A 17,466-nucleotide genomic window follows, 5' to 3' on the forward strand; every position below is an offset into this window, starting at 1 on the left:
CCTTCCGTTCCCCTTCACCCTCCATGTGCTTGGGTTTAGAGGTCTTGGGGACTTCATTTTGTTTTGGATTATTCTGAGTTTTGTTTGGTATTTTTATTTTTGATGATTGCATGCGAGTGTGAAATTTTTTTCTCTCTCTCTTTTCTCTCTTTTTTTCATGTCATCTTTCTGTGCTCCAGATACATTAGCATGATATGTCAAAGTGCAGTGTGTGCACGCTTGGTGTTTTCTTTCTTTCTCTTCTCTGCTTCTGTCACATATGTTGGTGTATTGTTGATCTTATTTTTATTTTATTTTGTTCTTCATTTCTTTCCTAGTTATATTTTGACTATGATTTAGCCTGTAAAATGTATTTTTTTTTAATTCTTTATTTCTGTGGTAGGTGGTGGGTGTGTGTCTTTCTAGGTACATGGCATGCACATCCATAATGTATTGAAAGTGAAATCCTTTTCCCACCCCTCCCCGAATGCATGATCCATCAGTGTGCTGTGAGCAAAAGAAACATAAAAAATAAAAAATACCAACCTGGTCTTCATTAGTGTTTTTTTTTTTTTTTTTTTTTTTTTTTTACTAACAACCATAACTAACTGTAATCATTAAATAAATACTAATTAATCATAAAACCAGCTAATATCAAAAATCTCTTTCAAGGACAGTTCCATTTTCTGGCCTGACTAGATGGAAAGCATCATAATGTGTGCACTGAAGGATCAGTCTGGCAGCACTGTTGTACCAAAGAGGGGATAAGCAAATGGTGGAGTGTTTCTGTTGTGGGTAAAGCAGACCAGAAAATGGAGCTTGGTTGTGCTAAAAAATACACGCCAATTCTCAACAAAATCCGTAATAAAACTGACGTAAAAATATAGGGAAGGTAACTTTTTCTGTTCAGGATCGTAAGGTCATTGCTGGGATTTTCTTTGTTCATTGTGTTCCTTGAACAGGTGACAATCTCTGTGGATGGCATCCTTACCACCACGGGCTACACCCAGGAGGACTACACCATGCTGGGTTCAGATGACTTCTTTTATGTGGGAGGGAGTCCCAGTACTGCCGATTTACCTGGCTCTCCAGTAAGCAACAACTTCATGGGCTGCCTCAAAGAGGTAACTGTTTCAAAATAATGACCTTTTCTTGTTTCTGTAATATTGTTTTTTCTAAATTATCACTGTTTCCCACCTTCTCATTATACACTCAGTGTCTTTCCTTGATGCTGAATTTTATGCTAATATTGTAACAGCTCAATAAGGATAAACTCATCATTCAGCTGGACACAAGGCATCAATCACAAACTCACAGTCTTTTGTTAAGAGTCAGACTTCTAGTACTGGATTACAGAAAAAATACATGTGATAGCAGAAGATGTGTCTTCTGTAGGCTGTTAGCCGTTCAGAAGGAAGTGATACAACCCTCTAGGCATTAAGGAAATATCCATTAAAAAAAAAAAAAAAAAAAAAAGGAAGATAAGTAGTTGTTGATTGCCGAGCAGCATTTTTGGGTGAAAAATATACTCAGTCAGAAGCCTTTTAGGATCTTTTCTACCTCCTGGATTTCACCTATGAATATAGTTATTTCTCAGTTATCCAGGAAGATAGAGAAACACCAGAAAATTCAGAGTTGAGGAGTACAAAATACATAAAATCAGGTGACAAAATGCAGCATGAAGATATAATGGAGAAATGATAATAATGTGGTATGTGGATATGAAGCAGACTATACTGGTAATTGGAATTACCAGCAGAGCATTGATGCATTGGTCAGGAAAGCTAGATGGCTTCCAAAATCATGCTGTGTCATGCTGTGTTGTGTCTTGGGCTGCCCTTATCGCATAGTTTTGTCACAGCTGTGTCACAGCTTTGAGAAAATCCACACATTGGTAGTAGAGGTTAGACTGGCTAGCAGCAGGAATCAGAATAGTAGGCTAGTGTTCCCTTAAAATAAAAGATGAAGCTGCAGCCCATGTCTGAAACTTGATGCAGTTGGCATCAAGAAGGGGCCATTCTCTACAGTCAGCATTTGTTTTTTCTCATAGTTCTCCTGATAGAATTTTTAATGATTGCTGTCATTATTGAAGATACAGATATTGACATACCCATAGAGTGTGTTAGATAAAGCTTGCTAAAAGCTATGCTGAAGTTTTCTATCAGACAGCTTCGTGGCCTGTTCAGAATTAAGTTTCTTGTGAGAGTTTTCTACCTCATGTCATAGTTTTACAGTAATACAGTTTTTCATAGGGTGTGGCTGGGTCAGTCTAATTTTATTTGAAGCCACAAGGGCTGTCATGATATTCTCTTTGCATCAACATTTAATATCAAAGGGAAGGCAGAAGTGAGTTTTCATGTAGAAGTCATGGAAACAGCAGTGTTGAGTAGTTCTATATCCAAAACTGCTTTACAAGTGTACTGTCCAACAAATGCTCAACACATGGTGTCATGGGTTATATATAATGTGCCAGTCCTTTGATGTGAGTAATGGCCATCAGTCTGGAGCTCCTGTCCTACCTGACTTCTGGATTAATTAAGGAGACACACATGTGCTGGAAATTAGCATATGACTTCAATATTATATCGGAAAGGAAACTGCCCTGCTGAATAAATCTGTCAGGCAGAGATCAAATCGTCTTGTTTTCATACATAGAGCCTTGGGCCTGATTCTTGTAGGCACTGAGCACTCAGTTTGATTGAAATTGAGGGCAGATGAAGCTTCTTTGTGTCTCTTTAAATCATGATCTTAATTTTATTTATGAATGATATGAACATAACACTTAGAAGAGGCCATTTTTATCTATGCTTTAAGTCAAGCCAATGGAGCAGAGAAAGTAACAAGAAAATCTTCAGCAGCTTTACTATTTATATAATCATTTGTATTCTGTTAGCTTGCACAATATGCTAAGAGTGACTTACATAGCCATTCAAGTCTTACAGTGCTCTGTGTGAAGAAAACCCAACCAATCACTTAAGAATGAGAATGAAAGGAAGAAAACGGATTATCAGAATGTAGTTTGTAATCTTCATTTGACTAGGCTATGACAGGAAATGCGTATGAGGAGTTGTCTAGACTTAAACACAGACTGGTACTAGCTGGGTGTGAGCAACAAGTCTGCTTAATAGCAACCTGCTGTTAGTAGCGATAATGTAATGCTTTCAGTTGCCATGAAAACGTGCACAAAATGTATGTTTCCCTGGCTCTGAGGACAATTTCAGTGTACCCTATTCACCAGATAGAAGTGTAGCTCAGGGTTGTAAGGAGGAAACATCTGGAAATGGGATAAATGGGGAAATGTAGAATTTCATAAAGAAAGCTATGCTGCCAATTAAGACTTCCTGCATTTCCAGTCCATCATTCCTCCAGACCCCTTCAGCCAGAGACCAAGTTACTCCATGCTATTACTAGAAAGAATAAAGACAACTGACAGCTGTGCTTTTTGTCAGATCTAGATCTAGTTTTAGCAAACAGAGGCTGCAATTAATGGTGAAAGAGAAGCGTTAAATAACTGTCAGAGTCCTGAAAAAAATCACGGGTGGAGCCATAATCTTTATATGTGCAAGGAAGTGGGTCTAACCAGAAAGCCTGTTACTTAGACTGAGAAGGGTTTTCATTGCATTTGTAGTAAATTACTCTCATTTGTCAAAGCAGGAAGTGCTTTCATTAAGTGGAGCTTTGAATGAGTCAGGCAGAAATTAGTTTGCTTTGTGAAGCTCCTTACAGTGTTGATATTCTCTCCTTTGCTAGAGAAGAAGATGCTGATGGCAAAGCTCAATCTACCCCAAATTAGGGGATAGTATTTTTGAGTTTTAGGGTGTATCTGTGCAATGCAGTGCAGCATGGTATGAGAGAAGCCTGAGCTAGCTCTGAAAGCTAGAATGTCTGTAGAGGTCAGCGTGACTTTCAAGGGTAGCTACCTTTGATCCTCGAAGAGGCAAAACTGGGTTAGTGCATTACTTGTGCGTCTATAATATTTCTGGTTCCAGAACTGACCACAGGGAACTTTACTTGGCTTCCTGCACCACATGGCAATATATTTCATAAATGCATCCTTATAGGTTGTTTTTAAGCTTCTGTGCATCAAAGAAGGATACTTAGTCTCTTGTCAGCCAGTACTAAAGAAGTTTGAGCTTTTAAGAAAAATATCCTAGAAAGAACAGCCTGCCAAACCTTGTTCCAATCTCTTGAAGGTGTTAGAGCAGAAAGATCTATTCTTACTCATCTGTGTTTGTTGAAGTCTTCCCCTGGGGCTGTCTGAGGCCCTTATGGAGGTAGAGTGATTGTCACAGGTGTTGGGGTGAGACTTTCTACCTGCACCTGTAATCTCTTATTTCATCTACATTGTTAGCCTCACACTGCAGTAACTAATGCTGCTAGCATGGGGGCTAAGAGGACACTCTGAGTGAAGCATCGCCTTCCCACTTCCTCTGAGATTACATGCAGGTGCTGAAGTGCAATGGGGCAGAGTGCCTAATGATCCTCTCTGTCCCTCTGCAGCTGGGAAGGACTTTTCCACTCTCAGCTGTAACTGGTGGTAGGAGGAGGGGCAACTCTGACAGAGTTGAAGCTTCATACTGTCAAAGCGTATAAGCCTTGACTAGAAGGAATTAGTCCCTTGGAGTGTGAGAGTGAGTAAGTGAGAAAGAGGGTTGGTTGGTCTCTTGACAAGGAACTAAGGATCTCAGGACTCCTCCTCTGTAAAGTCTAGACAAACTTCTGGTGAAGGTAGTCATGTTTACTTTGAACTGAGTGAGCCAGTATTTCCTCCTCTCACTACAGAATATAGACTTTTCCTGTCTCTTCTTTTCCTTGCCAGGTACAGGTGCTGATTGTAGAGATTCTGTTAAGTTACTAGCAGTAGTATACCTACATCGCAAATCCAAGTGCTGAACATGTAGTTTTATTTTTTATTTCATTTTCATTAGAATTAAATAAATCCCAATATGTAGTAGCATTGCTTATATTTTACAGATATCTGTAGCTTGTCAGTCCTGTTCTGCGTTGCAGTACAACTGACACTGTGATGCGGGAGAAAGATTGAAAAATAGAAGCAAACCTTTTTCATTAAAAATTAAAAAGGCAGAATATGTAAATAGTGCAGTATATAGACATCAAACGTATATTAATGAAATGTATTTGCATGAAATCTAAGACTTTCTGGACCTTCTATCTTAAGATAAATTATTCTAGAGGAATTTTGAGGAAAAGCTGGTGCATTTCCTATGATGGAGGAAAACAGACTTACAGTTTGGGTAGCACATCCATGACAAATGGGCACAATTGTTTTTTAGTAGGTATCAGGAAAGGAGTGACAATGCTTTAAGAATCAGTGAATGGATAAAAAGAAAGAAGCGCTGCCTGAAGGTCAAAAGGGAAAAAGATCTTTTAATAGTATTTAGCAAACGCCAATACGGCCAGAAGGGAGGTAAGATAAGAAAGATAATGCCAACGGCTGTATTTTTCATGTACTGGAGACATGGGATGGGAGTCCCATGGAGGAAGTTCAAGTAGTCAGGACTGGAGATGAAGAGTGGGCTGTGTGGAAACTTTAGCTATGTAGGCAAGGTGGGAAAACTGGATTTTAATTTCTGATAGCCAGGAAAGGGAGAGTAGCAAAATGTTTCCTAGAGGCTGTTAGGGAGCCAGCCGTTCAGATTTAGTTTACTTGGAGCAGTACTTAGTACAGATGGAGGTGCTTTAGAAGAGCTTAAGGTGGCCAGTAGAGAATTGATGTGTGTGGGAGAACTTATGAAATCTTTGCATGTTTCTGGCAATGCTTTATCGAAGTCTCAATTCTGAAAAATGTCGATTGTTGGTTACAGCTTGATGGAAGGAGTGGGGTTTTCATATGGGTGGAATATGGCAAAAATTATAGCAGAGGTCAGTGGGCTGTGATGGGAGAAAGCTGTGAAAGCTCAGATCATCTGTTTCTGCAATTTAACTGCCAGGAGCCAGATTTCCAATTGGTTCGTGAGGTTTGTCCAGTTGCCGTGTGCACATCTCAGATGCTGTCTGCAAGCCAGGTCTTTTTTCAGACATATTTGTATGGATAATATTAATGGTGATGTGATTTCTGTTTGAGGACAAGGTTTTCTGGATGGAATGCCACACTCTGGAGGAGATTGAATAGATGGTGCATGTGGAAGGAGAAGTGCTAAAGACGTTGGAAGCAGAGAAAAACAGCCTGAGTGGGAAGAGGGCAGAGGGAGAAGGTCATACTAAAAAGAGTCCATCCATAATGGGGAGGCCAGATAGCCAAAAAGCATTTGGGTGCCCACTATGCTGTTCCAGCACAACAGTTTTAACAGAGCCTCATAAGAGGAGCTTGTAAGTCAGGAATCATCAGTGGGAAGAATTTCACTGGTGCTCTGCTGAGACAATTAGAACATCAATGACATTAATTGCCCACACATGTTGCTGTTCTTCCCCCTGCTGCTCCAGCTGCTCTATTGTTTTTGGATCAATCTGTTTATTTAGTAAATTTAATATTTGAAAAACCAAGGGAGGGTCTAATGATACTGAGTAGAGGTAGGTAAAGCCTGGTGAAAGGCTGGATATGAATATCCTTTTCAAAATATGTCATGTTCTTAGCTTTCATCTCCTGTTGATGTTCTGGCAAGAACATCACGAAAAGCCCTAATGGGGACTCTCATTCCTAAACTTCTGGATCTAGATGCTTGTAAAGCTTTGCCCGTGTCCCTCACTCATAGACACCTCACTTTTGCAGCAGTGAATCATTCTATGTTGCACCTCTAGGCTGTACATATTGTGAGTCAAGCATTATGTATCTGTGTGCATCCACAGAGTACCCAGTGGAACAGGTTGATAATGATAACAGGAAGGCATTGATAAAGTTTTTTGGTGCCCTTGTTGTATGAATATAATAACGTGTTGATTTGGAAGACAACAACAGGGATGACATTTGACAATATTTTGAGCAGGGCTCATTTTAAGAGCCCTGCCAGGCCTCTGCTGTGCTGCCCGGAGCAAGTGGCATTGTTCCTCCATTGTGTGGTTTGCCTGTATGTTTACACATGCACAGCACCCAATAACCATAAAAGATGGGATCAGCTAAGTGTCTTTTCTGAGAAATAATTACTAGAGGAAAATTTACCCCCTACACAAGTGTAGGAAAAGATCTATAACACCACTTAGGTCAAATGGAAATGAGTCTTAAATGGTGCGTGGTCCCAATACTAACATTTAACACAGTAATGAATTTCAACCTCTCTGGACAAGGCTCAATTTAGTTAATTTTTTACTAGTGGCTTTTTTAGGGAATTGTTAAGCAAAGATGAGCGAAAAAAGGAACACTCGTTCTGTGAACCAAAGCAAGCAACCATTCCAATGTGGAAAATTGGCAGTGGCTTATGCTCATAGAGACCTGTTCTGTGAAGCGAGGAGCAAGAAGACAGGATGTAGACTTCTATGTAGTATCTGTGAGTCACAGGCAATTGAAGGCCAGAGGTGAGATCTGTTGATGCAGGTGGAGCATGTAGAGAAAAAAGCATCTTGTGGTACAGTAGCGTAGTGCTAATACTTAATAATTATCTGAGGGAGTATAGGCATAGATGAACAAAAGTACCTAGCAATCCATGTAGTTTCTGAACTTGTTCTTCTCTAATACCATTTTACTTGAATTAAATCTCTTAATTTTTACCACATACTTAACACGAATAAAGTAGAATATCCTAGACTGAGAACTTCTAGGAAAAAGTTTTTCAAAAAAAGATCAAAATATCTGAGTCAGTTTGATGTGGCACATAAATATCTTGATAATTTTGGAGTACATTTGCGTAGTTTCTGATTCTTTTTTCTTTGGTACAAAGTTTGAAGCATTGTAACTCTATACTTAAGAAATACAGACACTAAAAATCTTATTCGTAATGATTAATAATACGTAGCTCATAGGGCCCTTCATCTGTAGAGTTCAGTGGCTGGCTTTTTCAAAGGACCTTAGCAGTTCTGGTTTCTTTCAAAGCCAAGGCTAAACTGCCGTACCAAAGGAAGTACGTATCATTATCTTCTCCCTTTGAATACTGTAAATGAGGTATGCATGTGGTATGGCTTGGTCAACATCATAGAGCCAGTCATTGATAGAGCAAGAGGTAAAACAGGGATGTATTATCTACTGCTTCATGTCTTTCCATTGGATATTACTTTCTCCCAACAGGAAGAACCTATGTCTTCAGTACCGTGTAAGAGTCACAACTCACTGATGTTCTTAATGGTAAATACTAGATATTCCTGGAATCATTGCAACCTTGTTCCTTTGGTGAATTTCTATTCTTTACCAGCAATATTTACTAATTTATTCTTGTTTTACCTCAATTTCCTTGTACATTCCTGTCAAGCTGAGAGAGAGAGGACTGTGAAAAACAAACCTCAGAAGATTGTGTGGGGCACATACCACAGAACGGTTGAGGTTGGAAGGGACCTCTGGAGATCACCTAGTCCAACCCCCCTGCTCAAGCAGGGTCACCTAAAGAAAGTTGCACAGGATCATATCCAGGCAGCTTTTGAATATCTCCAGAGAAGGAGACTCCACAACCTCTCTTGGCAACCTATTCCAGTTGTTCTTACCTATTCTCACAGTAAAGAAGTTCTTCTTCATATTCAGGTGGAACTTCCTATGTTTCAATTTGTACCCATTGCGTCTTGTCCTGTCACATGGTGTTACTGAGAAGAATCTGGCCTCATCCTCTTGACACCCTCCCTTAAGCTAATGTAGACGTTGATAAAATTCCCTCTCAGTCTTCTCTTCTCCAGGCTGAACAGGCCCAGCTCTCGCAGTCTTTCCTCATAAGAGAGATGCTCCAGCCCTCTCATCATCTTTGTAGCCCTATGCTGGACTGTCCCCAGTAGCTCCATGTCTCTCTTGTCCTGGGGAGCCCAGAACTGGACACAGTACTCGAGATGAGGCCTCCCCAGGGCTGAGTAGAGTGGCAGGATCACCTCCCTTGACCTGCTGGCAACACTCTTCCTAATGCACCCCAGGATACCCTTGGCCTTCCTGGCCAATAGGGCACATTGGTTAACTTGTCATCCACCAGCACTCCCAGGTCCTTCTCTGCAGAGCTGCTTTCCAGCAGATCAGTTCTGGTGCATGATGTTACTTCTCTCTAGGTGCAGGACCCAGCACTTGCTCTTGTGGAGCTTCATGAAGTTCCTCTCTGCCCAACTCTCCAGCCTGTCCAGGTCTCTCTGAATGGCAGCACAGCCTTCTGATGTATCAGTCAGTCCTCCCAGTTTGGTATCACCAGCAAACTTGTCTGCAAAGTATCAATTACATCAAAAGTGTATCTTACCTAGCCAATTGAATTGTTGTTGGTGAATATAAAATGTTCTCCCACCTTCTCTTTTTGAGTCAGCTCAGGTGGGGAAATGAAGGAGAAATCCAGGCTAGATCTTGCTGCCAAGCAATCTAAGCAACGGAGATTGATTCGGGGCACTGTTCAAATGAAAATCAGTCCTGAACAGACAGTTGGCGTTGGAGCTTGTTTTTGAATGTGGGCAGAATTTGATGAGAGTTTTTCATCTTCTTTGAGCTGTTTCCATTAAGTTTCAGCCAAAGATAATAGAAATCTCATCATAAGTGCCATTTTTTTCAGAGATTTCTTTCATATCTGACCTACAATGGGAAATGATCTTCTTTCAGTTTTAGATCCACTTAGAATCTAAAATTCTACTGGTTCTGGGGAGACTCTTTACTGAAGTACATGTGTGTCTCTACTTTCCGGAGGTTAATATTTCACATTCTTATGTTGGCACATTTCTGTTATAGGTAAGTATTAATAGCCTGGCACACAAACTAAAAGCAGTATCCTTGTTAGAGGTATTAATGTGCTGTCAGTATTGCAGCTTTGCCTTAGCTAGTGAGTTATTCAAAGCCCCTGTTCCTTATGTAGCTTAGGCCTTGTCTACACTACAGAAGAAAAGTTGCTACTGTCATTATTGTATTGCCTCTATGGATGACAAAAGAGCTTTTGTCAGCTCAGCTTATTTGCATCTATACCAAGACTTTTGCTGGCGTAATGATACTGGATGCGTATTTGATGCAAAATAATATGAACTAGCCTCAATTATTGTTCAATCTATTTTATGAAATGTTTTTCACCAAATACAAAGTGGAAGAGTGGAGTACTTATGCCCTGTAACTTCTACACAAAGAGTTCATTCAACCACAAAAACTTTCTTGCTTTAGTATTTCATAGGATTATACCGAATAACCCTTCAGAGTGAAAAAATAAGGTCAGAAAGGGGAAGAGAGGTAATTAAGTAATGGTAAAACTGGTATTTATTCTATTGTAAATGAGCTAGGATACACAAAGTTTGACTCAGCAAGACCTAAAAAGAAGATTCCTGCACCAAAGGCAATCAGTTTAGAGCAGCAGTGATAATGCAGATACTGAAATAGCAATGAGAACAAAGAGGAGGTGATGAGGCTACAGTGAACAGCTCTAGACTGTTGAGCAGGACAGCAATTTGAAATTTTCTCCTGAAATCAGGCCTTAGTGAAGGAATTTGAGGAAGAAAATGAGGTGACATAATTATTCTGTGCTTATTAAGCTATGAGAGAGCCAAAGAGAAAGGAGCCAAAGTTTCAGCTGACTTTTGTACAGGAGATGAGGATGTGTTTGTTAGTTTATCATCTGTGTACTGAAAAAAAAATCAGTAGGCACCTAAACTTTTTTTTAAGTGAAATTTATGTAGCAAAGGCCTTAGAATGCTATAGTAATAAGGACCCTGGAAGCTCAAATTGCTGTTTTTATAGCTCTGTCCACAAATTAAACACTGGTTTAAGTTAAGATCGTATTTATTACAATAGAGTGTTTTGTTTGCTAGAGCTCTTATCAGTAGGCAGATAGCAACTCACAGGCATTCTAGGTTAGTTCTAGTACATGCTTTTTTGTGGGATTGAAGTATAATTCATATAGCAACAGTTTAGTTGGATTAAATTCCTAAAGTTAATGCACTCTTAGAAAGTTTAGCAAAAGTAATCACCAAAGTCCAGTTAATGAAGCATGTATGTAGTTGGAGTGGATGTTTTAGAGCACTGATGGACAAACTCAGATACCACAGACACTGAAACTCTCTGTGCATGAGTCACAGGAGGCATCTTTTTGCATGGCTGTTTGAACTCTGTACCACCACTGCTACTCCTAATTAAAGATCATCCATGGAGCTAGAACAAAGTCTGGCCTAACCCAGTCTAACTCACTCCCAACTGTCACTGGAAAAGGTGCCTAGGGAAGAAACCAGAAATGGAGGCTGTTGTCACTGCTGGGCAGTGTAGCCAGCAGGCTGATGTATACCACCAGTAATAGAGCATTCCACTAATGTCCCCAGGTGAGCAGTCCCCATGTGCTATTTTTTGGCTATCTTTTTCCTATCCCATTAGCCAAATGTGGCCCCATCTTAAGTGACAGTGGTGGTCAGCCACTGTGCTCTTAACTTCAGTTGTCCAAAGCGTGAGGTTCTCAGCTTATGATGAAAGTAAACATGCTGCTCTTGCTTTGGTTGGGTTTGTAGTTCATTGAGATTAATAAGGTCTTGGTTCAGGTAAATAATCAGAAGTATAGGAGAAATTCTTGTATTTGTTACCCCTCATGTTGCATTAAAGAGATTGCTGAGGATCTATCTTATATTAGCAATTATAAAAATAGACAAGATAGTTCTGGAGAGTCAAGATTCATAACATTCATAATCCAAACTGAGCTGAAAATTACAGAGGAGAGAAAGTAACAAACTGTTCTGTTTAAATGTGTATTAAAACAGGCACTCCTCAGCCTAGGAGTGCCTGGGATTGTATTCAGAGTTTGAGGCAGGCAGAGATAATGACATGGTACATGAAGAACTTAATATTTTTTCCAGTGCTGTGATATGTCCTCTGACTCTTGGCATAGCTGTAGAGAGAAAAATAACTTTCCTTCTGTATTTGAAGATCTGCTTGAAGCTTAGGATTTAAAAGGACTCCACTCCCTAGGTAACTATTCCCCCTATCCCATTTTCTTTTGATGAAAGTAGCTATACTTCTTTTGAAAATATTTTCCACCTTTACTAGTAGGAACTGACACCACTGAATTTGAGGCTAGGACTTCTGCTTAATCCCATTCCAGCCTAACCTTGGGGCCATTGAGATGTTCTCAACATTCTTGGCAATTGTTTTTTCTCTTATCAGTCTTTCCATTTTTTTGCTCTGGAGGTGCCTAGCAGTGAATATCATACTGTAGCTGTGCTTTCAGGTAGGTTGTGATCATTCAGTCATGGTATACAAGGGCTGCATCTTGATTTTAGAACTTCCGTTAGTGTTTTTCTGGAAGTAGTGGTCTATTTCTCACTTGACAAGTGTCATCTCTTTTGAAGCAGCAGCCACTGAATATATCTTTTTGCCTGACCCAGAAGGCTGGACTATTGCTATGAAGTATGTGTGTATTGTGAGAAGTGGGGAAGACTGACCTGCTGCTACCCACCACCGAAAGCCAACAGGGAGGCAAGGAAAGATGACAGGTTTTACTGTTGAGTGAGTAGGCTGTACTTCTCCTCCCAGGTCCTCCACTTCTGGAGCAGTAAGCCAGCTAGCTATCAATGGTGAGTAGGACAGGAGGAGGAACTCAACTAATTGAGATCATTTGTTACTCAGACTGTCTGCATGAACGGGCAGTGGGCTGGATCTGCTGCAAACCATTGGACTACACTGAGCTAAACTTTACATGGTGGAAGAGCTATTTGTTTTACCTGTTGATGTGCCCCCCCCCTTTTTTTTTCTTTTGGACTACCATACTGAACTGTGGTCTGCTCTCTGATTTTCTTTGTTCTGATTTTTTTTTGCCGTTGCTTCTCTTTGGCTTTCCTACCCCTAGTTATGTTGTCTGTTGTGATGTCTGTGGTTTAGGATTTTTCTCTCTCCCTGCTTCAGACTGCACTAGCTAAATTCATTTAGTTCAAATTTAACATCGATGTATCTGGGTCCTTAAGCAAATCAGTGGGCATAATATAGATATACAAAAAAAAAAAGATGTGACTATAGCTCTCAAGTACTTATAACAAAGGTTTACACTCTTTGAGCTACAGTTACATAAGTATTAGAACTGATACGACAAGAGTCCAAGCATGAGTTATTTTTTTTCCCCGCTTCTTCTTGCAACTATAAAGATGCAGATGTAGTGATTATCTACAACAAGAAAGTGATTATTGCAACAAGTCTGAATGGAATGTCAGGAAGATTGCTCTATTGCATACTGTGGCTACTGGGGATTTCACATTGCCAGGGGGGAGAAAACTCAAATCTTTCTACTTCATAAGCACAGACCTTAGCACTCAAGCTAAGGGAGAGCATTAGTTATTTGTCAGTGGCATGGGGCTGATGACACACAACTGAACAATAACAGTTGCACCCAGTAAAGCAGCAATACAATGTGTGCTGGTTACCAAGCTCCTCCAGCCAGACTGGAAGTGACTGAGTTGTTGTGTCTGAATTCTAGCACCCCTGAGAGCTAGTTGTGAGTCTAGTCTGTGACACAGCAGTGTTTGATGCCAGTAGAGCTCTCTTATTGTATCAGAGTTAGCAAGCAGAGGAGAGTGGAATGGGGTTTGCATTTGAGAACAAGTCTCTGAACAGATGATTAATGGTTTAATCTGTAATAACTTCACATTTGATAGAACCCTGCTAGGAGTCTGCATCTGGTGAGCAGACTCTATTTAAAGCTGTGTTAATTTTGTTAATTGTTCTACGTTTATTTGGATTGCTGACACTTGCAGGCTTTAGGATAATGTGTGTTTGGGGTTATGTTCTCCCACTCTGGCTGAGGAAAATGGAGATATGCATTTCCTCAGCTAGGAATGGCAACCTTGGCAGAACATCCTGGCTGGATTGCTTGTACTTGAGATTTCCCTCTTTTACTACAACTGAATGCAGTGAGATGTTGCCTTGATAGGGGCAGGAGGTAAGCAAACAATCAGCTTCTGCATGTACTTTTTATTATTGGTTGGTAGCAGCAACAGGGAATGAAGCCAGTGATTTTAGAAGGCTGATAGGGTCCACACCATTTTGTTCTCAGCTGCCTCTCAGCTGCCTGCCAGTATTTTTTTTCAATTTGTCTTTGATTGTGAAGTGCTCCAAAAGATTTCAAATCCAGAACAGATGTGAAGATAAGTATGCAGTTGATTTCTGGGCTTCTATCAGACCAGATTCAGGAATGAAATTCAGAATACTTGAGATGAGCGAAACATCTCAATAAAATGCAAGGAGGACAGTGCAGAAATTTGCATGTTTGTAGCTGGATTGAGCAAACCACTGGAACAATTTGACCAGACTCTGAATAGGAATATCAAGTTCTTTCCCCATCACGGCTGCTGTATCTCTGAGAAGATTATTGTATAAAGCGTGAGGGCAGCAAAACAGGGAAATATAGGCTTTCACTTGCATCATTAATTGCTGACTTAAAAATGCAGCAGATCCTGAAAAACTTGGTTCTTGGATGTTTTTAACAACCATATTGAGCTAATATTTAGCTATCTGTGAGCATAGGAGAGGAGGTTGATATTTTTGATTTATGTAGGTGTCAGTTGTCTTTTGGATTTCATATATGGGTTTCAGTTTAGAGTTCAGTTTGGACAGTGTTCCTGACAAATCAGATGATGAGATAAATAACAAAGAGTGTGAACAGATTTTTTATTATTATTATATGGCGATTCTCATACCCATGATTTTTATTAAGAGGACCAGTCAGATTAACATCTGACAGGTCCAGATGTTCTGTCCAGTGATACAGAATACTGACAGTGATCATGTAATCGGTATCTATCCTACAACATCCTTTTTGGTGTGATGGTTGTAGCCTCCCAAAGGAGATAGTACAGAAAGGATGTGCTTTTGAATTAACATTCTCTAAAGATGTAAAGAACTGTAGAGAAAAAAGCCAGTAGAAAAGGTGAAAGACTTTCACACAGTTTGCCAAGTCATGATCCTTATGACTTGCCACTCCTAAAGGACAGGGCTATCCTGTATTTGTCAGCTATCCCAGGTAGAAGTTGTACCTGGGAAAATTTAGTTTATTCTATCCAGGTAGTGGTTGCACAATAAGTTGTATTATTGAAATTAGTTACAAAGAGAAGCTCAAAATAAGTAATACTATTCTTACATTTAAGAATGTTCTGAAGCTATCTTATTCTGAGAAGAACACTTAATGCCTCCTTTTTCTTTTACCTAAGCTTGGTATACCTGCTTTTCTCTCCTTGAAGTGCCATGTTACTGCTTCCTCTTCCTTTTTCTCCATTTATTTCTTATATGTATCTAATATATTAGCAATATCTAGAAATATATTATGTATATTCCTTTAATTAGCATATGCATAGCTCTTCTGGCTCCAGGCTACTTTCCTGTTTACAACTTCTGTGATACACAAGTCATATATCATAGGAAAAATTAATTGTGTGTGTAACTTATTTGGTTAGTAACTTTCATCTTGTTGTGAACTTCTTATAAAGTCTATACATTACATGTTAATGATTTAGATGACAGCTTTGACATTGACTGTATTTCTTAAATCACTTCTATCCCTTCTTAGGAGTTTTGGGTCTATGTGGAAAGCAGCTGTGCTTGCTTTTAAAATTCAGTTCTTGTTCTGTTTCCTCATTTCTTATTATTCTTATTATTGGCCTTGTGTTTTCAGTGGGTAAACCAGGGAAGCTTCCTTGGATTTATGGAAGGAATCAAGAGTGGACTAGATAGTTTCAGTAAATGTAGCCTACCTTTCAAAAATCTTTCAGTGAAATCCCTTACCAAAAGGCTCTTCAAGAAGTAAAACAGCAGTAGGCTAAGAAAGAAGGTCCTTTCTCAGATGAAGAGCTGGTGGGAAGGTAAGAAACAGAATGTGACTAAATGGTCGATTTTTGCCTGGGAAGGCTTAGTAGGGGAGAGCTGTGGGATCCATGCTGAGGCTTGCAGATTCATTAGTGGAATTATAAATGGAAAGGGACGTGGATGGTGAAGGCATACATTTTGCTGAGAATATAAACATACTCTGGTGAAGATTGTCTGGAAAATTACAGAAAAAGACCTAATAATGCTCAGTGACTGCATAAGAAAATGGCAGCTTAAAGGACATAAATGCAAACTAAGGTGTATATTATATTGGGAGGGAGGAAAAACAGTCCCAATTTTCTGTATGCAGTGATGGGCTTTGAGTCAATTCTGATCTTTTAGTAAAGAAATCTTTGAAAATATTTGCTTAGTGTTCAATATTGATGGAATTAGCATATCTAATGTTAGAAATTATTAGGAAGGAAATGGAGAACAATACAGAGAATATCATTATGTTGTTAAGTAAAACCACTCTGTGCCTTCATTTGAATGCAGTTTGTCATTCTGGCCTTTTTATCTCAAAAAGATATTTTAAAAATGGAGAACATAGGAGAACAATACGGATCATCAGAAGTCAGAAGAGAGTTCTTTTCAAGGAAGCAGACTATAGTTCCTCTTAACAGAATTGACTGAGAAAAGGTATTATAGGGGGGCATAAAATAATGAGTGACATGGGAAAGGGTTAAAAGGGAACTGCAGTTCAGTTTTATTTATTTATTAAAAATACAGAGAGTAGATGGCATCAAATGACAAAAGCAGGGCCAGATTCAGAACAAACAAAAGGAAAGACTTCAGATGTTTCAGCCATAGAATTGCTTGCCAAGGAATGTTACTGTGGTTGGGCAAACTCACAGAAGAAGAATTCATGATGGTCTATAAAATAGAAGGACATCACCTCCTATGTGCAAACTCTCTGAGACCCAAATTGCTGGGGGCTGGGAGTCAATTTTTGGGGGATAACACCACACACCTGCTCTGTTAGATTGTTAGAATGTTCTGGGCATTTAAGGAGGCTATTGTTAGAGATAGGATGCTATCCTACCCAGTTAGGAGTTTTTTATTTTAAAATATTAGCTGCTATGGCTATACCATTTCTAGACTCCTTGTAATATTTTCAAGTAAGTACTGCATTTACTTTACCTTCCTCTACTCAATCTGTATTAACTATGATGCACAAACTCATCAGGATACCCATATCACCTTCATTATAAGTATTACACAGCAAATTAATGTACCTGTAGGCTTGCAGCTAGGTGGGGGGGAAAGGAGCTGAATAGTGGGATGTGAGAGGAGTAGGGAACCGATTTGGTGTAAGGCCTGATGTACAGGCTTGGCTAAAGTTAAGCAGGAACTTGTAGATGTGGAAGGGAGATACAGATGTGGGAGAGGCTGAAGGAGAAGAGAGAGAAGGGTTCAAAGAAGGCTGCAGTGCCACATTGATCAAAGTTGTAATGATATCCATTTGAATGAAAATAAATGTGTGAGAGACAGGCAGGATACAGTTGAGGAAGAGGCTTTAACTGAAATGAGCAGTAAGAAGGGCTAGATGAATCTTGGATGTTTGGAGAGAAATGAAAGACGGGTTGTTCAGGCTCCCTTAACTGCTTGTAATTATTAAG

At 39.6% G+C, this 17,466-nt stretch overlaps 1 protein-coding gene across 1 annotated transcript in view; it reads left to right on the plus strand.

Moving 5' to 3' along the window:
* The first annotated feature begins 1,001 nt into the window (after positions 1-1,001).
* The window catches only part of NRXN3 (neurexin 3), a 721,730-nt gene continuing 705,265 nt past the window's right edge, over positions 1,002-17,466 (plus strand). The window contains exon 1 of the mRNA XM_062576209.1: positions 1,002-1,103. Coding sequence (XP_062432193.1) covers positions 1,002-1,103 — 102 coding nt within the window. The remainder of the gene's footprint in view (positions 1,104-17,466) is intronic.

Source organism: Rhea pennata, chromosome 5 (assembly GCF_028389875.1).
Source record: "Rhea pennata isolate bPtePen1 chromosome 5, bPtePen1.pri, whole genome shotgun sequence".
Lineage (NCBI taxonomy): Eukaryota > Metazoa > Chordata > Aves > Rheiformes > Rheidae > Rhea > Rhea pennata.